At 40.8% G+C, this 24,060-nt stretch overlaps 1 protein-coding gene across 2 annotated transcripts; it reads left to right on the plus strand.

The window, feature by feature from the left end:
* The first annotated feature begins 3,652 nt into the window (after positions 1-3,652).
* Positions 3,653-13,543, plus strand: LOC147859022 (uncharacterized). 2 transcript variants are annotated; one of them, XM_087326550.1, is made up of 11 exons: positions 3,653-3,753; positions 3,850-3,930; positions 7,878-7,936; positions 8,029-8,086; positions 8,153-8,204; positions 8,301-8,441; positions 8,910-8,971; positions 9,685-9,739; positions 11,796-11,869; positions 11,965-12,216; positions 12,957-13,543. In XM_087326550.1, the coding sequence occupies exons 1-11, from the start codon at positions 3,709-3,711 to the stop codon at positions 13,113-13,115; spliced, it is 1,038 nt and encodes a 345-aa protein (XP_087182676.1). In that variant the 5' UTR covers positions 3,653-3,708; the 3' UTR covers positions 13,116-13,543. The 2 variants fall into 2 exon arrangements, with proteins under 2 accessions (XP_087182676.1, XP_087182677.1); XM_087326551.1 differs by having other exon boundaries at positions 12,062-12,216; positions 12,957-13,155.
* The last annotated feature ends 10,517 nt before the right edge of the window (positions 13,544-24,060 follow it).

A 24,060-nucleotide genomic window follows, 5' to 3' on the forward strand; every position in this document is an offset into this window, starting at 1 on the left:
CGCTTCAACATGGAGAATGTGAAGCCAACACCAACACCGCTTCCGACATCGATCTGACTATCGGACAGAGGCTCTCCTTCAACGGACAAGAAGAGAGAGCTTAATGGAAAGATGCCTTGCACATCGGCCATAGGAAGTATCATGTACGCAATGGTGGCGACCCAACCTGACCTAGCTTATGTCGTAGGGGTGGTTAGCCGGTACATGTCAAATCCAGGATGGAAGCATTGGGAGGTCGTCAAGCACATTTTCAAGTACCTGAGAGGGACCGCAGATACACAATTGATTTTTGGTTTGACAACCCTAGCCAAAGTTGAAGGCTACACTAACTTCGACTATGCCGGAAATACAGACAATCAGAAGTCAACATCAGGCTATATTTTCACCTATGGTGGCGAGCGATATCATGGAGGTCAAAGCTTCAAGAGTGCACGGCCCTATCGACCACAAAGGCCGAGTACATAGCAGCATCGAAGGCAGTGAAGGAAGCGATCTGGTTGCACTGACTGTCTGTCGACTTCTCATCTACAAGCCGAATTGACCGACCATCACCGACCATCTATTGCGACTCACAGAGCGCAATTCACCTCATTAACAATCCCGTCTATCACGCAAAGACAAAGCACATTGAGGTGCGGTATCATCACATCCGGGAGCTCATAACCAAGAAGAAGCTCAAAGTCCGGAAGATCGACACCGAGGTGAACATCGTCGATTGCCTGATGAAGCCACTCCCAGATCAACGCTTCGGAGCACTAAGGAGAAAGATGGGACTACGACAAGTGACCGAGTAGAAGAAAGGCGAACGAGGAGCAGAAGGTAAGAGTCGACCAAACCAATCATGATAATGCGCCATGCTAGGCTCGACACGGACCTCACCTTTGCCGACTCGACTATATGTCGACCGGCCTAGTGTGAAATCGTCCATATAGTTAGGGCTTATTATATCAACAATAACCTAATGTTGTAAAAAAAAACCTTGATCATTCTCGTATAGAGTCTCTGAGAGAGAGAGAGAATGTAATAACGAAGCTTCCATTAAAGCTTAAACCGTGTATAGCTTCTATCTATTCTCTTGTCTTCCTTCTCTGTTGTTTGCTAAGCACATACAACAGGTCCTCCCATACACTTTTGCACGCACATTGGATCATCAAGTCATTTGTCTATAAGCTTCCACGTCTTACTTTTTACATGGTATTAGAGCACGAGGGTTAGAAGAATCCTCAGCTTTCTAACACAGACCAAGCAACCGACATCTAGACACAAAAAAAGACAGGAACATGGACAAAGGTATGGGAAGCACTCTGTTGGCGAAAAAGTTAGACAAAAGCAACTACACATCTTGGAAATACAAGATGCATCAATATTGTTACCCCGTACGAAATGTACGGAGAGTCAAGTGTGATGAGCTAGGGTCGAATGTTATCATGATGTTGTTGTGTATGTGTAAGGGGCATAAATGTAATTGTGAGTCGATACATATGTGAACACATGCACACGTGTGTGCGTGTGGATGGATACAAGGAGGTGTGAGTGAGTGTCCAGTATGAATGCTCGAGGGGGCTTACACCCCTATGTATCTACCCCCCTCCTGTACTATTTAACCCCCTTATGGGGAATGAATGGAAAAGGAATGAACATTTCTCTCTCAATCTCTCTCTCTCTTCCCTTTCCCTTACGTTGAACCCCCTTGGGAGGGGGTTGGAGCCATTCTAGGCACTACTACCCCCCACCCCACAATGCTTCTCTATGCTTCTCTATATGATCTCTCTCACCATCATACTCTCCATCACTAACCCTAAAACCTACAACGAATACTTGCTTGGACACGAGTACTGGAGTTCTATAGATGGAGTGAACAATGAAGCACTAGGGTCGACAAACAAGAATTTTTCAGCTTGAGACTAGGTGGCAAGCAGAGTTGTTAAAGCTAGATCCTAATGTAAGCATATGATAAGGATATAATAGATAGATAGAAAATAAAGGAGAGAGAGAAAGAAAGAAGGGTGTTTATCCACCTGACCACCCCCGAGAGAAGGGATCGAGACAAACTCGAGTCTTCATTGGCGTCCCATACCACCGCCATGGCGTCGAGTCGTACCTAGGACTGGCACACTCACTTACAAGATTTTGATCACCACTTAAGTAGAGTCTCGATGTAGTCAAATGATGTGTGAAATGAGAGTACCTAGGCTTCATATTTATGGCCAGAACTAAGGCCCCCAGGCAAGTTCACACTTGGCCTTAATGAGTTGTCTCAATCCCAAGGATTAAAAGTAATCCTTCCCTTCCCTTCTTTACACTCTCCTTTAACCCTCACACTTTATCCACATGTATAGAATACTACGGTACAATCTTACCACGGGATATTATATGGTCATTCCCATAACAAAAGTCTTGTACTATTTGCGTCTTATGGACTAGATGCTAGGTTACGTCAAGGGCGCAAAGACGCCGAAAGAGGCCTGGCAAAATCTGAAGAAGATTTTCACTATGAGTACCACAACCCACAAGTTGCAACTTTGCAAGTAGCTCAACAATATCAAGCAAGCGGATATGACAATGAATGACTACACCATGAAGATCAAGGAAATCTGCAACACCTTAGGGTCCATCAATGTGACGGTGGACAAGGATGAAATGGTGCAAATCGGTCTTGGTGGTCTAGCGTCGAGGTACGGGCCGATTAGAATGGGCTATCTGCACAAGGGAGAAGCCATCATCTTTCTTCGACTTACAGTTGATGCTCTTAGTCAAAGAGAACCATGCAGGTGCATTGAGGAGCACACACTCTGACAACCAGATGTTGTACACAGATACTTGATTTGAACATCCATGAGCGTATCATGTGACTTAGGGGATTCTACCACGATCACTGCTAGGGGCTTAGTCTTGTTATATTTGACAACACTCATTCCCCCCATGTCAATTGGTGTTGCCTTTTGTATTGACTAGGAATGAAATTGGTCAATTAGTGCTTTTAAGTATGCACTAGCAATGCCCCCCCATGTAATGCCAACACTGTCTCCTCCATTTTTCTTTTGTCTTTTTGAATAAAGATTCACCTTGATATTAATGGAAAGATGCCCAAAGGCTACAAAAAACTCACAGTAAAATATAACCCTCATACCCATCTCAACCAACATGTCAAGTAGCAAAAGCCCTCATGCATGGTCCTTCCAAGACGGGGGGCGGAAAAAGCCATCTTGGTGGAACATATATCCACTTTATTCTCTCCCCTATAAGAGGTGAATACCTTTTCCTTTTTCCAAATTTCTCAAAAGTGTTGTTGCTTACAAAACACAACCTCAGTCTCACTAGTTATTGCCTCATATTTTTCTACCTAACTTACTTCAAGATTATTAGATGATGCCTTAAGGTAGATTACACTCACATTTCCTATCATGAGTTGACTCTTCATGTGCCTCCATGCGTTAAGATTGAGAGGTGCACTCGGAAATGTGCTCAGCAATGTCCGTGGCCTCAAATCCCTCACATGGCCTCATTATAATCTATGATTTGGTAAGCAAATAGACACGTCGTTCATACATACATACTGTAAATACATACATACATATATACATACTATACATAAAATACATACATACTGATACTATACATAAAATACATACATACATACTATATGTACATAAAATACATACACTACATACATACACATTTGTAACCAGCTCGAATTCTTGTGCAGGCATGGAAGCTCCACCTCCTGCTGCCGCACCCATGAAGCGAGACAAGGTATCGATAGAATGGAGCCAAAGAAAATCATCTTTTCCACTGTTGTTATGGATTTCTCCTTTATCATCATTGAAGGACACAGATGAACCTGTGCAGGTGAAGCAAGAGCCCGTGGAGGAAGGAAAAGATGGGAACGTTCTGGCTGCAGAGGACTTCACGCATGGAGGTGTCCGAAAGGTTCCCCTCCTCATCTGTGTTTTCTCTTTTTCTGTAGAGAGAGAGAGAGAGAGAGAGAGAGAGAGAGAGAGAGAGAGATGATGATGATGATGGTGATGTTGAATATAGTATTTGTTCTATCCATCTTGGTATGCTTGGCAAACCTCGCTTGTTATGAAAGACCATTATTGTAGTGTTACTAAATATGTGGCGTATACCATGGAGTTTGCATTTGATGCAGTGTCCTGATGTTTGATGATGCCGTTTTGATTATGTATTACAATATACTTTGAGATGATGAAAACCTTTGGCCTATGGATTTTGAATGTTCCACTTAGGGTTGAAACCTATCTTTGTGGAAAAGTAAAGGTTTTGATTTTATGCTCAATGATATTGTCCACTACCTCAATGGCATGTCTATGATAATCAAATATAGGGTGATTATCAGTTTATTGATGCCAATGATCATTATTTTTGTCTTGATGACCAAATTTACAGTGAGATCACAACACTTACAAAAACCATGTATTCTGTCAAGCAATTTCTGTAGTGTTTGCAGCTTGTAGGCCACATAACTTCATTCACAGAAATCAATAATAGGATTGTGAAGAATTTTCTGTTCTTGCCCCCCAAGTGCGCCATGTATGATCTCCTCCACTTGATCAATACATAAAGAAAAAAGAAAACGGACAGCCTTGTTTTACACCCCAGTGCTCATGAATTGATTGGAGAAAGAGTCATTGCTTTTTAATTGACATCTCACTCAAGCTAGGCTACCATTGTTCTCAGGTGGAGTGAGTCTTGCAGGTGATCCTTTCTAATCCATACTTTTTCTCTTAGCACAATATCAAAGACCTTATCAAAGCAACTATACAATGGCTGGAAAATCTGCTACCTGGATAACAATTTATCTAACCTGCTTGTTGAGAAAAGTATACAACCATTTTTATGATGGTTCCTGTTCATTTGAACATTTTGGGGCAGAGGTTGTAACCATATGCATCTCTAATGAGACATTGAACATGGGCTGGGAGATGTAAAAATATTCCATATACTTGGTGGTCAGTTATGCTGCCTAGCAATTTGGCCATGCATGATCCTGACATGATGGTGCAGTGCTTGGTAAGTAGGCTATGTATTCTGTATCATAGAACGTAATATTCGTGTTCGTGCAAGCATTCAAACGTTTGGAAACGAACACGTTTGAAAAGGGAAAGATACATGCTCCTTTTTTTTTCATTTTTTTCATTTATTGTCATTACAAATTCAGCTCACCCTAGTGGTAAGGAGTCATGCTATTGCTGTCTATGTCTTGGGTTCGATTCCCAATTTTCTCATCTCTCTCTCATTAGTACCATGTCAAAATTTTATGTTAGTGTTATAATACTTTTTCTTTTCTTTTCTTATTATTAGAACTAAGCACAACCTAGTGGTAAGTTGCTGTGCTACTATTACTTGTGTCTTGGGTTCAATTCCCAACTTTCTCATATCCTCTTGTTAGTGTCATGGCAAAATTTTATGTTACTGTCATGTTCCTTTTTCTTCTTTTTCTTTCTTTCTTTGTTATTAGAAATTAGCTCACCCTAGTGGTAAGTTGTTATGCTACTACTGCCTATGTCATGGCAAAATTTTATGTTAGTGTCATGTTCCTTTTTCTTTCTTTGTTATTAGAAATTAGGTCACCTTAGTGGTAAGTTGTTATGCTACTACTGCCTATGTCATGGCAAAATTTTATGTTAGTGTCATGTTCCTTTTTCTTTCTTTGTTATTAGAAATTAGGTCACCTTAGTGGTAAGTTGTTATGCTACTACTGCCTATGTCATGTTTTCTTCATATTCTCGAATATACATTTTATGAGTTTTTGATCGTTTCTTTTTTCTTCTTCTTTTTTCTTTCTTTTTTTATTAGAAATTAGCTCATCCTAGGTGGTAAGTCATTATGCTACTACTGCCCATGTCATGTTTTCTTCATATTCTCGAATATACGTTTTATGAGTTTTTGAACGTTTGATTATAATTTATAATGAAATATTTTGATTCAATCTATATAGTTCATACTCTTTTGTAAAGTTCTAAAGTGAGGATGATAGAGATGTCTTGATTCTTAAGAAGCATCCCAAAAGTATGCATGTGATACAATGCAAATATTGCAACCATACTTATGTTGGTGGTTCACAATGGATTAGAGTCCACTTATTGGGATTGAGTGTGAATCAATATATAATATAGACCATAGTCAATCCAATCCAACTTTGAGATGATTTACCATACACCTTTGATTGAATCATTCTCGAATGCGAATGCACGTATGCTACGTATGGTTCATTCTATGTTCTGTATTATACATCTATTTTTGTGGTGGCTCCTGTTCGTTTAAACATTTTGGAGCGGAGGAGACATTGATCATTGTCTAGGAGATCTAAAAAATTCCATATAGCTGAGCCTGTCTTCCGTGTTAAAATTCCCTTGTCTTTTCAGAAAGCCTATACATCTTGAATTTCGTTTCTTTCTTATATAGTGTCTTGTTTCTTCATTTGAGATTGTTGTATTCGTTGGCTAGGGCTAACCATTCATCATTTAACTCCCGGGCCAGGTTCAATCTCTTGTTTGCTTCCCTAGTTCATATGCAACCCAACATTATTTGGTAATCCTTTCACATCATGCACTGTGCTACTGAGACATATTGTATGTGTGATCACTATGTATTGTATTCTTGAACAAAATCTATGACTTTGCTACGTTATGGGACATGGTATTTTGTAAGAGTAGTTCTTCAAAACTCGTGACTACTCCATGGAGGGCTTTGGCATTCATGACAAAACAATTATTGCGATAAACTTTCTTCTTGCCTTTCCTTCAAGCTTATATGATAAAATTGTTTTGTTTGGTCAACATGCATCTTTGTCAAGCCATCATCCAGGAAGATGGGGGGACATTCATGAGTCATGCTAGTTCAAGTTCATGTAATCTAGCTCGGCTCCTGCATTGTGCAAGGTAAAGACTAGTCCATCTGCCCTTGATGTGACTGCCAGAAAAGCTAAACTCGAATAGCTTTATTGATGTGCAAAGGATTGCTTAACCTGCCTTCAACTAAATAGGGTCATACGCTTTAAGTCACGATGAGTTTTTTTATATATTGATATCCATATGGATGGGGAGTAGCAATTGAAGTCTTGCACACATCATTCATGCAGCTTGAAGGATACTCTCTTGTCTAACGTTTTGTCAAAGGTGCTGAAGGCAGTTTGATCAGGCCACAAGGATTGAGGTGAAAGTTCTCAACTACAATTGCACATTTATAAGGTTCCCAAGAGATCTTAAGTTTTGATCGATGATTATATGTCATGTTCTTTATTCCTCTTCACTAGGGCTCGACCATTTGCAATAACCACGTTGTGGATGAAAGCTCAATTATGGACCTGTTGCTTAATTGGCATTATCTAGGGCCCTAACTGTTAGGAACACTCCCCCATGCCATGTAGCATATTTAATATTATTAGCTTTTGTTTTTTCTAGTAGCTGCCATAATTCTTTTTCTTGTAATCAACATTTCTTTGTAATAAGAATAGTAGAAAGGGTAGAGAGCTATAACATCCATTTATTCATGTACCGTTCTGAAAACAGTATCTAGATCTTTGTTTTTGAGATCCTAATTTTCTGTGTTATTGTTGGGAAGAATTATAGAAGGTGATGATGGTGTTGGTAGTAGTATGATTCTAAGGAAGTAGTCACCCATTCAGTTATAATATGCATGTATAAGGGAGTTGATCACCATAAATAGCACTTGTAAGATTTTAGCAACTAATAACATTGTCCTTGCATTTTAATTGGAGGAAGTGGTCACGTTTGCTGGATCCTTTCTGACTCAATAATATAGAGTTTACACTGAAACAGAGGTTCCATAAACTCATTTAAAGCTCCCTTCTTAATTTCCTTATAAATATATATTCTCTTTATCTTGATTTTCAGGCAAAATTTGCTCCCAAAGTACCAACAAGGAGACTTAAAAAATTATCATCTCTGAAGAGGTATCTTTCTATGTATCTTTAAGGCACTCAATCTGGCTATCATTATGTGTGCATGTGTTAGAATTTCCTTAACTTGCAACCTTGAAAAATAGTGAATCAGGAGAGGGAACTGAAGCAGAGCTTTCTAGTGAACTCCTGAAGCTTGTGAAGGTAAAGTTTTCATCTTGCTTCATTATCATGTTATGTTTTCTCATTTGGTTATTTTGAATTTGCTAGCAATCTCAAGAAGATGCTGCCTCTCGGGGTGGAAGACGAACTGATATAAGAGGTTAGAAGAATGGTTAAGCTAGTTTTCTTCAGGTGTTTCTGTAAGTATGTTATGAAATAACTAACAAATGAAAACTCTGTTTCCATCAATTTGCAGCTCCTACACGTGTAGCCTTTGGGGCTGGTAGTTCAGTTGCTGCAAGAGCAGCTGCAAGCTTTAGCAAAAGTGGTGGTTCTGGGGGTGGGGGCAGTGGCAGTGGCAGTGCAGGAGATAAGAAATCTTCGAAGTCATCACATGGTACTGTCTTTTAGGCTGAAGCGTTGCATGTTCAAATTCATGATTACAGATTACAGAGTTTCCTTTTTTCAAGATCATATATTTTACAATGTACATTTCAACAATGTATTTATATCAACAATGTCTTTGCAGTGCTCTAAATAAATGTGTGGTACATCAAGTCACTATGCATGAACTCCATGTGCAATGTTAATTCATGTTGAGGGTCCCTTCACATATAATGGAAGGGATGCCTTTAGGTACCATCCTCCTTGGGCACTTTAATGTGAATGTATTTGCAGATAATTCATCCAAGGACATCCTTCTAGGTGGTGATGTGATTAAAATTTTTTCTATGATGCATGCGTGCATTATATATCAAAGCTCAATTGAAAATAATTTCATTAACTGCCGACAATAGTTTTGGGAGCCTAAGCTGTATCCTTTTATATTTTCATATCGTCACTGAAGAATAATTTCCATTTGCAGGTGGTATTGAGAGTGGAATACTTTTGGATGAGAAGGAGGAGGGCCCGAAGAAAAGTACATGGGTATGTGACCTTTTCAGATTCAGCTGATTGAGGTTTCTTCTGTGGCTTTTTAGTTTTACTGGGTATGATTTTCTTTTGTATTTATTCATGCATCTTATCCAAATATTCAAAAAATGCTACTGTCAATGTTGCTCAGGATATTATCGTGCTGGTATTACCAAAATGACTTAATTATTGATTATATTCCCATCTGTTTGAAAGTCTCTCACAGGCTGATGTTATATGGACTGAAAATTCTCGTGAATGTTTTTCCAGTCCTAAATACTATTTTGACCTCTTTATATTTCTTTTAAATTCTCTCACAGTTATCATTGAATGGTGTATGAATCAATATTCTCATATTGTTTCCTAGTCTGATATAGCTATTTTAGCCTTCTTAGATTTCTTTCAAAGTCTGTCACAGATCACTTTGAATTATATCTGAACCGAAAAGGCTTATAACTTTTTTGTAGCCTTTTATGCAAAATTTGCCACTGTAGATTTCTTTATGCTACATTTGTTTGACTGCTAAGACCTGTGTGGGCCAGGTAGTTAAATAAGATTACTCTCCAAAATTGCACTTAACGTTGAAGAACACAAAGAATGCCATGTTTGCATCATATACACAAGATTTGTTAAATCTTGTACTTCTTTATGTCTCCCTATGTATGAACTATATATATAATACATTGTGTAACAAGCTTAAGTTGGCTTTCTGTTTTCTTCTGGTACAGGATCTATCCAAGTACTATCCTGTAACATTGCCGTTGCAAAAACCTGGCAATGCAGGTATAATAATATCTATGACTGATTCTGCATAAAATCTTTGCATGTTTTTTTCTCATGTACCGTTTCTTACATATTATCTTTTCTTGTCATATTGAAACCATCGATTCCTTGTCCAGGTGGACCCTTAACTTCAATCATGCATATTTTCAGCTTATTCTTGGTCTCAAACTCCATTTACATTTGATGTTCAAAATTTAAAAAGAAATTGTTATATACCACCATGAACCCTTGTTGGATCAATTTATACACAAAGTATATGACCTCACTTCCACTCCTTCGACATGCTTGACCCCTGAATTTGCCTTGCCTATTTGAGCAATGGTGGATGTTTTCTTTCTTTATTATTTTTGTTTGCAGATCTGCTCGTGTTACCTGTCTTGACAATCTTTAATCATCTTCACCACCATCGTTCGTTTTGCAATATATTAATGTAAATATAATTGGCGAATGGGAGTTGCTGTTGAGTCAGTTCTTAGAAAATGACATGTCAGTTTGCTCTTACCTTATGCCTGTGATCTTTTCTACATATCGTGCTTGGTCCAGAAAATGCCTGATAAGAATGGAATGGTAGTTGATAGCGCAGTACTGGAGATCAACACAGTTCAGCACACATTACACAGAATCAGATTGATAGAGCACTGAAATTGTATTGCACTAATACACTGAACTCGATCAACAGTTGATCGACAATCACATGTTACAATTGCGCACTTGGATATCTTAAATATGTGACACAGTGAGTACTATCCTGCTGTTCATCTTTAAAATGTTTTATCCATTGGGTGCCTGACCAGTGGTTCTGATTATGCTAAAAATAGCCCTATAACCTAATGAAGTACGCTTCTATTATTTTACAGTCTGGCCTTCTGACCATTTCATACCTGCTGAACAGCCAACTATGGACACCAAATGTCTAGCCATTTCACATGATCCTAGTTTTTGTTTCAAAAACTCTAAATTGTGTCCAAATTTCAGATTCCTTTTTCTATCTTATTTTTCTCTCTTCTCTAATTCTGCCATCAAGGAGTGGAATCTGAAGAACACTATGTTTGTCACTGTAGTGTCTTTTATGAAATCAGAGGGAGATACCATTGCCTCTTTAAACAAGGCTTTGGCCCACTACACAAGGTAATGGAATATGAGGACCAATGGTGCCTAGGACTTTTCTTGCTAGAACTCAAGAGACATAGGGAAATTGTTGAAGGACTATAATACAGCCACACAAGCTCATCCACAAAGGACATTCACAACTTTCTTTAGCCCCATCACTCCTACTAATGCTATGAGTCAATAAAGGGATACACAAATGGGCTCCCGACCAGGACATAGCAAAGGGGTTACAATTGATTGGGCAATAGCAATTTGTCGTGCACGTAGGCCCCGGCCCCATGGACCACATCCGCAACACCATTGTCATCGACAGATAAAGGCCATTATCTCCCGCCATTGCAGGTGCTTACCTTGCTTCGGAGACCTCTCCATTCTGGATTGGCCTATGCTTGAGATATTTTGAAGACAAAAGTTACAATATATCTAACTTCAGAATCTCACATGTGCCGAAAACCAGATTCCCTCGTCTGTTTTTATCTTATTTGCTTTTATATTTACTGAGTAATACTTATTCTATTTTGATTTGTTGTTCTCAAAGAAGAGACAACACTTAAGATGTAATCTCTGTTTGGTCTTATAGGCCATTTTGGCCTCTTAAAAGACGTTAACATATCTTTCTCCTTTCTCTCTTTCTAATCTTTGTTTGGTCTCATAGTCTGTTATGGTCACAGAGATGTTTTTTTATCTTGCTTTGAAGGCCTATAACCATTACGAAAAGTGTGGGTTTTCAGAAAATTTTAGAAATAAAATCTGAAATCAATGGAATTAGGACAGTGCAGACCCAACTTTCATAATAAATGAAGCTCCAACCATATCACAAAACGTATATAATAATATCCCATATATCCTATGTACAAAGTACTCTTTTATATATGTGAATCAGCTTGTGAATGTTAATTTTTAAATAAAACATTGTCTTGATGATTCATGAGTCTTTTTCCTTCAGAGCTGCTAGAAGATGATCAGTTGGGGGAATTTGAAGAGAATACTGCGCCTGTTGCAGATGAGCTTGAATTAGTGGTAATTGAGTTATGAATATATTTTTGGATAATTTTATTTTGATCTGAATTTACTTGTGCTGTGCAAATGTGACGTGCTTCTTGTGCTTTGCATAGCAAGTGAGTGACGAGGATCAGATTTTGTTTTTCCAACTTCCATCTTTCCTGCCATTGACAAAAGCAGCTCTAACTGCACCTGTAAAAACATCTGAAGGGGGTTCCATCACAAGTATTGGCAAAAGTTCTACTAAAACTGACCACACAGGATCTGCAACTTGGTTGGAAAACATGCCTCCTGGACATATGGGAAAGCTTCTTGTTTATAGTAGTGGTGCTGTGAAATTGCGTCTAGGGGATACTCTTTATGAGGTGATCTACTATTTTGCGTTTTTGTATACCAGTGTCATTTCTTTTTGTGTGCTTTTTGAAAAAGAACCTTAGTATATATAGATGTGCAGCTAACATCATCTCGAGTATGGTGATGTGTCATTGTGAAAGACTCATATAATTGATATGGATGATCTCTTAGTGTTCAATCTCATATAGTTGTGTTTTTTTATTCTTGGACCAATTCCATTTTTACCTCTTGTATATGGTAAAAGGATGGAAATACCAAATAGAACTCAAAATTATAACTGTGTTTTTGTATGTTTGCTATGGATTAGCTCATAGAGTTGTCTTTTTTTACTTGGACCAAATGCTTTTTGTACCTCTTTTAGATAGTAAAGAGATGGAGATACCAAATAGAACTCACAATGTTTTCATATTTTTGATTCAATTAGTGCCTAAAGAGATAAAAATGGGGTCTCTACACTGAAGTATTTATTTAAGCCAATAGTTTAAACTTAACATGGTGATAATTACCTATATGTACATATTTCTAGACAGCTTTAGGGCGTTTCCTAATTCTGATGTAGTATCTTTTCTTGGAATAAAAAATGGGGTCTCTATTCTCATTTTTCCAACGAAGTAATTTGTTCTTTCATTTAAAACAAAAGACGCCGATTTAATTCTTGTGGTCTTCCTTTTATCTGATTTTTCATACAGATGTAGAGGCGTGAGAGTTTGAGCTAATAGTTAAGATTGTTGGTCATGTATCTTTTTTGCAGGCTGTAACGGGATCAGAATGTGTTTTTGCCCAAGAATTGGTTGGTGTCAACTCCACCTCACAGCATTGCTGTTTTCTAGGAGATATGACCAAAAAAGTGATTGTTGTACCATGTTTGGATGAATTCCTAGAGACAGGGTCAAATAAACAACAAAAATAGAGCAATGATAAAGGGAAGTTCCTGATGTGTAAAATTTGAAGTAATGCTTCAAAGTTTTCCTTTTGGTAAGTTGATTTAAAGAAAATGGGCAACTGAAAAGGCTGCAAAAATGGGAGCCTTTTTTGGTAAAGAATATGCGTAAGGTTATCAGTAGAAAATTTAACCTTGTATTCTGGAGAGGAGGTACAGTAAGTAGTCTTGCTATAATCTTGCCAGCATAGCAGGTAGAGCTTTATAGGTTTTGTGCGGACATTAACTTTGAACTTCGATGGTCAATTAATTAAATTAAAGCCTGCTATTGTTCTCTTTGAAGGACTGCAATGAGAATCGTGGATAAGCTCAAAATCCATGATAAGCAGATGGTGGTAAACCGTTATTTTTACAATGATTATAATGAAGGAAAGGAAATGCATTTCTTTTTGTCATCTTATGCCATCTGTGATTATTATGGATTTGGACTAGACACTAGTTCTGTATTGTTAAATATGAAACCTGTGTGATACTTAGAATTTAAGACAAGGGTGTTGGAGTTGCATTAAAGGTGGCTTCACCATTGTGCTTGATGCAACACATGCAGATTATGTGTAATGGAAACAAGTTTCAATATACATTGTGTCGTCATATTAAGTGCATGCCCAATCACATGCTTGGCTATATATGGACTGGGAAGAAAAAAAGGGAACATGAGAAAAGTTAAAAGAAAATCTATGTTGCTAGCATAGTCACATGGAAGCATCAACTTGGGCAAAAGTTGAATGGCATTTAATAAAAGGATGTATACCCATTAGTGATCACACCCTTGAAATCAAGACATTGTCTAGTTCTCTTGCATCTATTCATGTGCCAGTCAACAGGGACAATGTGCTTAGTGTTGATGTGTCACAATGTGCTTGTCCAATGTTTTTTATATTTCATAAATGATTATTATCGTCATTAGAGAAACATTGCCTCATTCTTCAACCTCCAATCAAACTGTAGAGTCAATGTTTTAGCATAAAGAGCACAAACTCTAAAAGGCAAAAGCTCTAGTTGCACTTTGATGTGGGCACGATACTCCAATAGGAAAAGATGATGAAGAAACTTGTAAAATGGCTAGAAAAGACACTTTCAAATTATAAGACTCAAAACACACAATAAGGAAGTTAGAGTGGAAGAAGAAATGACAAGAAGCGAGGGGGGTATGAACAAGTTAGGAATGTTGGTATGAGAGCAAAGCCTAGCCACATTGACATAGAACTTTGACTTTGCCACTTATTGAAAAATGTTAGTGATGAGTCATAGACTAAGTCTATATGATAGGATGTTAACATTAGAGAGTATGGCATATGGCCTTGGTAATTGGTGGTTATGTGGCCTAGCCAACCAACTCATCTATGTGGAGAAGACTCTTATATGGTGTGAAAGGCTAATAGTATAATATCTTCTAAATAGGTTGTACATGGGCTAAAAAAATGTGATGAAATTGTTTTTATGCTGTCAAAAACATTTGTGTATGTTCTATTTTCTTTTTTTTGACTCAGGTAAAAAACAACTACTCAACCGCTTTGTCCTTATTACAATAGTGGTATCAAAGTGACAAGAATTGGCCAAGAGATAGTAGAATTTGTTTTTTCATTTTTTGCGTATGTTGTTCGTGCATAGATAGACAAGGCAACATCATTGTCCTCAACCAAGTGAGGTAACCCTTACCACATTCTTGCTACTACAAGAACTCTTCATCCACATTTTAGACATCTCGAGGGGTATTTTCTCTCATTCTTTGAACAATAAATACATATTTACCTATTCCGAGATTACAAATAGGAGTTTTTGCCTATGTGCACTAGCTTTGTGACTTAGAAGTTGCATCTTAAATGCAGGCTCACTTGATGTAAGATTGTGAAATGGAAGTTGCATGTTAGTGGCTCTCCATTTATCCTTGGCTAATATATGAATGAAGTGTTGCTTTTGGGGACATACATAGTTTTGACCCACTGTGATTGTTGTGCATATGTAGTTTTTGGTCCGCGGTGATAGTTGTGCTTGAGATCGGCTAGCGAGTAGTGTTCCAACTATTGTTCTTGTAATGTGGGGAGTGCCTAGGTGGAATCAAGTTAAACTAGGAATATATCAAAGGTTGAAGGATAGGGCAAGGGTACGATAAGAAGGAGAAGCATGAGTTGCAGTTAAACACAATAAAAATGTTTAACTCAATTGGTAAGAGCTTGTTTTATGAGTCTTGTTTGGACGAATGAAGGAATGATGAACATTATGATCAGATTTTTGCTAGCATCAAGTGCTATAGAAAAAGTAGTCCATGTAAGTGGAAAAAAGCGAGTTGCATGCTAAATAACAACAAAAACACCCCTTATTTTTATTTGCAAAAGAGGCCGTCTCAAACCCTATAAAACGGTGAAGAGAGATAGTTATATTTGGGGAATTTTGGGGGAAGGAAAGCTTTCGCGCTATAGAAATGCAAATGATTATCATTCCTTGGCCCAACTCCACTCCATGAAAATAGCGAAGCTATTAGACAAATTCAGGGATGATTAGTTTCAACTCGCTCTCGAGTTAGAAGCATACGAGGCCGAACAAATTCAGAGGGAAGGAGAACAGAAGAAAGGCCAGAAAATGGAACACATCCAACTCCTCGACAACAAATCGAGTGGGAATTCCCAGGAATTGGCCAACAACGCAACAGAGCAAGCCAAACAGGCTGAGGTGGTCAAAGCCAATGACTAGCCGATTGAGACCCAGCAAGACTTCGCCACCCGATAGTCGGACGAGCACGACACTCACGTCGAATCACCCCGAAAAATAGACCATGAGAATCTGAATAACGAAGGGGTGATTGACGAAATGCTAGCGACTATGACGACAGAGGAGGAACGAATAGAGGACGCCCCGACACCACCTCGGCATCGATGAGTTGGCTCAGTCCGGAGCCGACCATTTTGCATATTTTTGACAATGACTAGTAGGGTCCCACAAGCGTGCCAGGTGTTGGCCGGCCAAGACGGCCCAAGTGTGAAAAGGCCACGGACGGTTACGGGTAGGATCAAAGACAGGCGGGGCCGGACAAGGAGCTAGGAAAACGTCTATAACGTAATTAGTGGAAATGGTAGCGGTTCACGTCGAGACTTAACCACCCATGCTCCCTATAAAAAGGGACATGGAAAGATGTAAAAAGAGAGTGTTATCAGTGTATTAAGTCTATGTCTCATAATAGAATATGTGTTTGCTTATACTATGTCCCTTTGTTGAGAACATAATGTGTGTTGAGCGTCTCTAGTCTTTTACTATGTATTGTATTGCACATTACCAGTTAGTTGTCGCCAGCTCGGATCATAGTCTCCATAGTCACTACCACTCGACTCGTAAACCACGTAGGTGTTGCACCTCATTCGTATCATCGGCGTCTCTCCGACAATCCGTCTACGTCTCCCTACCACAAGACCTTGAGTCGGATAACAAAGGAGCAAGTATCCGACACCGTGTTACTCTAAGCCAGTACCAGTTAGGGCTTAACTATATATAGCCCAACTAAGTCATTGTAAGAGAGAGAGAGAGAGAGAGAGAGAGAGAGAGAGAGAGAGAGAGAGAGAGAGAGAGAGAGTTTTTGGAGGGAATAACAAAGTTTGTCATTGAGCTAACTTTCAGTGTAAATGTTTCTCGGTGTCATCCCCTCGATTCTATTTACAATGTACATATTTGCTTAGCTAGTATACTATGTTGTTTGCTTGACACTAACCTACAAGCCCTTATCATTCCGTTGCATATCTCCATCATTCATCACTCTAGTGGAAGAAGTTGTCGAATACGGGTGTATAATGGCCGTATTCACATTGTCCCATTGGACACACAAGGTTTAGGTTATTTCTGTAAATAGTGGGAAGGGCAGTTGCCCTAAGTCAGTTAGTATTTAAACCGACTCTTGTAACCTAGTGTTAAGTTAGTTGTTGCCTCCATTTTTATTGTAACTTTGAGTTCAAATAATATAGTTACATATTGTGTGCCTCTCTCTCTCTCTCTCTCTCTCTCATTCTATCTTCTTGATCATGCTATACTATGTTAACTTGGTGATCTTTAGCAAAGGTGTTGTTCTTGTTTCTGGACTGACAGTCTTATATTCCAACATTTGGTATCAAAGCGAGGTTATTCAACTCGCTGCAGGCTGTCATCTATTTTCAACACCATTCTTGCCCCTCTCTTCCTGAAACCCTGAGTTCAAGATCTCATCTTGAGAAGAGAAAGAAAACTGAAGATTTGCACTCTACTGAGCTAGATCACTCTTAAGGTAAACTGGTCCGCTGTACCTTGCTTCTGTGATTGCAATTGCTTAGAGTGGAATCTCTATCAAATCGGCCTCAAGCGTGCTTCATTAGGTTAGACGGAAATCGAATAGGTCATTTGATGTTATTCACTCGCTTGTTGTAACCACTCGTAGCAGATTGAGTTCCAGGGCACAACCCCTATCCGTGCTTCATTCGGCTAAATGACATTCGGCAGGACCCGTCGTCTCCGTCCCTCTCATCATTGTGGTCATTCGAAGCTGGATCGGCTTGGAAAAGCAACACATAGTCTGTGATTGGTATCTTGAAATCGGCACTCGGAATCAAATTGGCAATTAATTGTGCTCAACACGACTAGGCGATATTCGAGAAGACCAATCAGTGTTGTCCCTCTACTCACAGTAGCCACTTCGACCAATCGGCGCATTCGTGTTCAATTCGGCTAAGTTGTTTGACTGTAGCCACTTCGGACAGAACCTGCCAATAATCGGATTCGACTCGTGTCCAAATTTGACTAGAATGATATCGGGTGAGCTAGTTGGTTGCGTCCCACCATTGTTCATAGTCAACTCCAGACAGAGTTTAGTAAGCCGACACAAATGGCATCAACATCCGGCTCATCAAAGATGAGTCTAAGGAAGTTCGATGGGTCGAACTTCAACTTTTGGAAGGAGGAAATGCAGGACTATCTAATAGTCAAGGGTCCCATTGACCCAATCGAAATTGAAAATGCTCCAAAAGGATACAAGCCGAATGAGTGGTAGAAGCTGGATAGAATCGTCCGTGCCACAATTCGGATGCACTTGTCGGAGTTAGTGTACTTCATAGTGCAATCATGTTTGATTGCCTTCCAACTATGGAAGACACTCTCGGATACTTACAAGAAGAAGGTCGCCGCCACAAAGATATATTTGATTCGGTATTTCTACAATCTTCAAATGAAAGAATCTGATTCGGTCTAGGAACACCTGAACGAGTATGAAAGTCTAAGCTCCCAGATTTCGGCTTAGGGGACGACAATCGAAGACGAATTCAAAGATATGTTGCTCATGAGTACTCTCCCCCCTACTTGGGAAACTGTGTGCAATGCGTCGATTGCAGTAGTAAAATACTCTGAAGTCGCAAGCGCAATCTTGACTGAAGTAGGTCAAAGGAAATTGTTTGCAAACGATTTAGCTAGTTACGCCTATGTAGTACAAAGTTCGACCGACTGATCGAACAATCATGGAAGAAGTTCTTCCTGACTGCCGAACAACACGCGAAGTCGAAGCAAATCTCGGGATAATCAAATATGCAATTACTGCAAGAAACCCGTACATATCAAAGCCGATTGCCACACACTCAAAGCCAAGAACAATAAAGCTCAACGAGATTATCATAAGAGTGACCGAACTATGTTGTTTCATCAGCTGAAGTTTTGATGAACGACATGAACATTCTGTTCATCGAACACGGAGTCGAATCAGAAGTTCTGCTTACGATTGAAGAGTCAATCACTTGGCTCCTTGATTCAGACGTTTCATACCATGTGATCCCTCACTATTATAGATCTAGGTACTAAAGTAAGCTTAAGATAAGGATAAAGTAATGATAGATAGAAAGGAGAAAGAGAAAGAAGGGTGCCGATCCACCCGACCACCCCCGAGCGAAGGGATCGAGACAGACTCGAGCCTCGATCGGCGTCCCATACCACCGCCGTGGCGTCAAGTCGTACCTGGTGCTGGTGCGCTCGCTACAAGAGTTGACCCACCACAAGAGCAGAGTTTCGATGTAGTCCAAAAGATGATCAAATGAGGGTAGCTAGGCCTCTTATTTATAGCGATACCCAAGGCCCCCAGGCAAGTTCACACTTGACCTAATGGGTTGTCTCAATCCCGAGGATTAAAAGTAATCCTCCACTTCTTTACAGTCTCGTTTAACCCTCACACTTATCCACGTGTATAGAATACTACGGTAAATTCTCACCACGGGATATTATATGGTCATGCCCGTAACACTCACATATCCCAAATTTCACAATATTTGGCCTGACATTTCGACGCAGTCCAAGTTGGAAATTTGCAGCACTACACTATAATTAGAATCGGCACATTAGAGCTTAACCTTCCGGGTGGCTCTACACTAGTACTACACGATGTTCGACATGTACCTGAGCTCTTGTGGCCATTGAACTCAGTCGAATAGCTAGATGAAGACGACATCCGTGCTAGCTTCTCTTCAAGAGGGTTGACACTTCACAAGGGAAACATCCAGCTTGCTCGAGGTCCAAAAGTACATTCTTTGTACTTGTTATATGTCACGCTCAAAGAGGGTGACTTGTTTCTGGTCAATATTCCCGTGTCATCCAATAGGGCATGGACGAGTCAGACACCTCAACAAGGCCGACATCACGCATTTATTTAGAGCCGGATATATCCTCAAACTCTCCTTCTTGGATCACCAGTTCTGCAAGCATTATCAATATGGCAAGCAGGTCACAATCTCACACTTGATGACATCACCAAGAGAATCGAATCCACTCGATTTAGTCCATTCGGTCATTTGTGGCCCGATGCCACATTAGTCCCTTGGTGGCGCTTCCTACTTCGTCAGCTTTATTAACAACTCAAACTCTCCTTCTTGGATCACCAGTTCTGCAAGCATTATCAATATGGCAAGAAGGCCACAGTCTCACACTTGATGACATCACCAAGAGAATCGAAACCACTCGATTTAGTCCATTCGGTCATTTGTGGCCCGATGCCACATTAGTCCCTTGGTGGCGCTTCCTACTTCGTCGACTTTATTAACAACTCAACCAGGAAAGTGTGGGCATACCCGGCTAGAACTGAAGATCAAGTTTTCTCGATCTTCCAGGAATGGCTTGCCATGGTGGAGAACCAATCAGATCGGAAGCTAAAATGCTTGCGGTCTGATAATGGAGGAGAGTATAAGTCAGAGGAATTTGTCAGATTTTGCCGACAACACGACATTCGACGTGACTATACGACACCATACAGTTCGGAGTAGAACCGAATTGCCAAACGGATGAATCAGATGATTCAAGAACGAATCATTGTTATGCTCCAACACTCTAGACTGTCAGATGGCTTCTGGGCAGAGGCCCTACTTATGGTAGTACACATAATCAATATGTCGCAGAGTAGGCCTCTAGAACTTTGAGTACCTCAGGAAATATGGACCAGCAGCAAGCTGAATTATGACAACCTAAGGAATTTCAAATGCAAGGCATGTGCCCTCATACCGAAAGACGACCACCGCAAACTTGAACCGAGGTCCAAGAAATGTATTTTCCTCAGCTATGGACTAGACAGCGAGATCAGATATTGACTCTGCCACCCCGAGAACAGACAAATCGTCTGAAGTTCAGAGGTTGTGTTCAACATGTTGGCTATGCAAAAGACGACTGAAAGGCCTATTGAAGTCCAAAAAATAACTTTCTCGGAAGTGTCGGCCCTTCATGACGGCCTTGTTGCGAAGGCACTACGGCTAGCTTGCTTCTCAACAGGGCCAACCCATAACACGAGGTCGGCTTTATAGGTAGCCGAAACCTCTAGCACCAAATCAACTTATTTAACACAGCCAAATGCTTTGGCTCCAGATCATTGGAACCGGACACCTGCTCAGGCTAGCCTAGTCATACCAAGAAGATCCGAAAGACTATCGCGACCTTCGGAGAGGTACTCTCCCAGAATCTTCTTCACGGATGTTGGCAAACCAACCTCATCCGAAGAAGCATCAACATGCGCTGATTTGGCCACCTGGCATTTGCCGATGGAATCCGAGATTAACTCCATTAGGCCCAATAAGAAATGGGACTTAGTCGAACTACCGAAACACCAACATGCTCTTCCGTGCAGACGGGTTTATCGGCTCAAAGAGACGTCGGATTCTGCATGTCCCAAGTATAGGGCCAAATTAGTCAAGAAGGGTTTCCGATGGCAATATGGGGTCGAATTCGATGAGATTTTTTCACCAGTGGTGAAAATGACCACCCTTCGATTTCTACTTAGTGTAGTGGCAACCGAGGACTTGGAGCTTATACAGTTAAATGTAAAGACGACCTTCTTCCATTGCGACCTAGAGGAGGAAGTTTACATGGCGCAACTAAAAGGCTTCATTGCAGCTGACCAAGAGCATCTAGTCTGTCGACTCAAGAAGAGTTTTTATGGCCTAAAGCAAACATCCTGGTAGTGGTATTGTCATGATATAGCATGGTATGGCTTCAAAAGGATTTGAACCCGTGACCTTGTGTCACATGGTTTGAAGCCTTACCATTAAGCTATACATTGTAATACGAAGAATTTTATTTCCATTTATTATTTCACTTAGGAAATCCATGTATATTCTTGAGAACATTCTAGAAATATCAAGAGTATTCCTAAGCCACTATAAAAAGAGGCACATGGCATTATTGAGAACCAAATCAGTTCAACGCCAATCTTAAGCCTCCTAGCTATTCTTGTATATTCTCTTCATATAATATATATCTTTTGTTATCATCGTTCTCTCTCTCTCTCTCTCCCGAGAGTTGTACACCCCTCTTAATACTAATCCACACCTTTTAGTACTAATTCCCTCTCTGTCTTAGTACTATTCTTGACAGGTATAAGAAGTTTTTGTCCTTCCGTCTATCTTCTACTTATCCTTCCTTTCTCTAATACTATGGCAACTGTTAGAGCTCAAGAATATCAATCCGTTTTCTCAGAGTTGCAATGCTTGAAAGAGAAGTTTCTCCCATTGGAACAAGAAAATCAACGGTTGTTGGGGGATCTTCAACAAATCTCCTTAGAAAAGCAGCAAACGCAACAACAACATGGGGAACTAGCGTTACGCGTGCAACAACTTGAAGCAATCATTGTAGTGTTGCAACAACAAGGACCAAGTACCCAAGGAATTCATAAGGAACCCAAGATCGGCCTTCCTATGAAATTCGATGGAACGCGATCACAGTTTAGAGGATTCCTTAATAAGGTACCATTAGTCATTCAAATGCATCCTTCTTGATATCCCACCGATGCATCACGAATGGGTCTAGTAGGCACGTTGCTAAGTGGCTTAGCTTTGGCATGGTTCGTTGTGTTGTTAGAAAAGGAATCTCCATTACTACCATTACTAAATAATTTTGAGGAGTTTATAACAAAGTGTAAGAAGTAACGTGCGGAAGCAAGTATGAAGACCGAACAGAAGGAAGAAAACTCAGGTTTAGTGGAGAGCTTGAGCTTACACAATATACGCGGGAGAGACAGAGAGAGTGAGAGAGAAAACACAAGAACTATATTCAACAAAAGATCTCGATTCACTACTCTATACATATGTGTGTTCCATGAACACTTTTATACAAGTCCTCGAAGGACTGACCGTACTTCAATGCTCTTTAAGAGCTCCTACACTAACTCCCAAATATATTCCTCACGGAATATCTTTCCTAACGGCCTCCCGGTTTACGCACTCGGCCTAACCGATCGGTCCCAACCGATCCGGTCCTCGGCTTCTTCAGCCGATCCGGCCGATGTTGAGCTTGTCTCTCAACACTCCCCCTCAAGCTCAACTCGAGGCTCTTCGGGATCCTCAGGCTCACAGCTCCGGTTCCTCCTGGCTTCACGCCTCGCTCGCGCTCCTCGACCTGTTCAACTCCGCGCGCTTCGACCCTTCCGGTCGGCTTGTCTGCTCATGCGGCTCTTATCAGCTCTTCTGCTATTGCGGTGTTGACACTTCTCCTGCTGCCTTTTCTTCCGCTTGGGCCTCGGTTGATTCAGCGTATCTGAATCAAACATCTGAACCGACTCGGCTACCTCTGATCGGTTTTCGCTCCCGTCCCAGTTGGCTGTCTCCAACTCTTCTTCGGTCTTCTCGCCCTTGGTGGCGTCATCTTCCCCATGCGTGGTTGGCTTCGGCTCTCTCCTTCAGCTGCTTCCCTTCTGTCCGCTTTCGGACTTTTCCGCGGGTCCGCCCTCGGCTTCTTCAGCCGATCCGAAGTCGAACTCGACAACTGAGTCAACGGCTGAGTCAACCGACTCGGTGTCGCGGCCTCCGCTCCTTTCCTGCTGCTTTGCTTGGTCGTTCGGGACTGTTCTACCCCTCAAGTTTGGCATGTCGAGGTGACGCAATCCGAGCGCACCGGAGAATTGCTGCAACTTGTCCAGACCAAGGGGCTTAGTGAAGATGTCGGCAGTCTGCCGATCCGTCGGAACGTACTGAAGTTCGACTTCTCCGGAAAGGACACGCTCACGGACGAAATGGTAGTGCACCTCAATGTGCTTGGTCCGTGCGTGGAAAACGGGGTTTTTTGCGAGCTGGATGCTGCTGAGGTTGTTGCAGTAGATCGTCGTCGGATCTGACACCTCCTCTTGCAAGTCCTTAAGTAGCCGCTTCAACCATATGGCTTCGCATGTTGCGGCAACTGCTCCTCGGTACTCAAATTCGGTGCTCGACAGTGCAACTGTCGGCTGCTTCTTACTGCTCCACGCGATCGCAGCACTCCCGAGGGAGAACGCGTATCCGGACGTGGATCGGCGATCGGCGGTGTTGCCAGCCCAATCAGCATCGATGTAGCCGACTAACTGCGCGGCTGCACCGGTCCGATATAGCAGTCCCCGGTCCTTAGTGCCGTTGACATACCGAAGTATGCCTTGCGCACACTGAAGGTGCTCCTCGGTAGGTCGCGCCATGAA

Source organism: Azolla caroliniana, unplaced genomic scaffold (assembly GCF_043228905.1).
Source record: "Azolla caroliniana isolate FFs.n. ecotype wild unplaced genomic scaffold, voAzoCaro1.0.p SCAF_10, whole genome shotgun sequence".
Lineage (NCBI taxonomy): Eukaryota > Viridiplantae > Streptophyta > Polypodiopsida > Salviniales > Salviniaceae > Azolla > Azolla caroliniana.

What these genes read in the sequence shown, in the direction of transcription:
- LOC147859022 (XM_087326550.1), top strand. Translation starts at nt 3,709, where the DNA reads ATGGAAGCTCCACCTCCTGCTGCCGCACCCATGAAGCGAGACAAG. An exon ending in GCCCGAAGAAAAGTACATGG is followed by an intron (nt 8,972 to 9,684) that starts GTATGTGACCTT and finishes CTTCTGGTACAG; the next exon opens with GATCTATCCAAGTACTATCC. An exon ending in CAGATGAGCTTGAATTAGTG is followed by an intron (nt 11,870 to 11,964) that starts GTAATTGAGTTA and finishes TGCTTTGCATAG; the next exon opens with CAAGTGAGTGACGAGGATCA.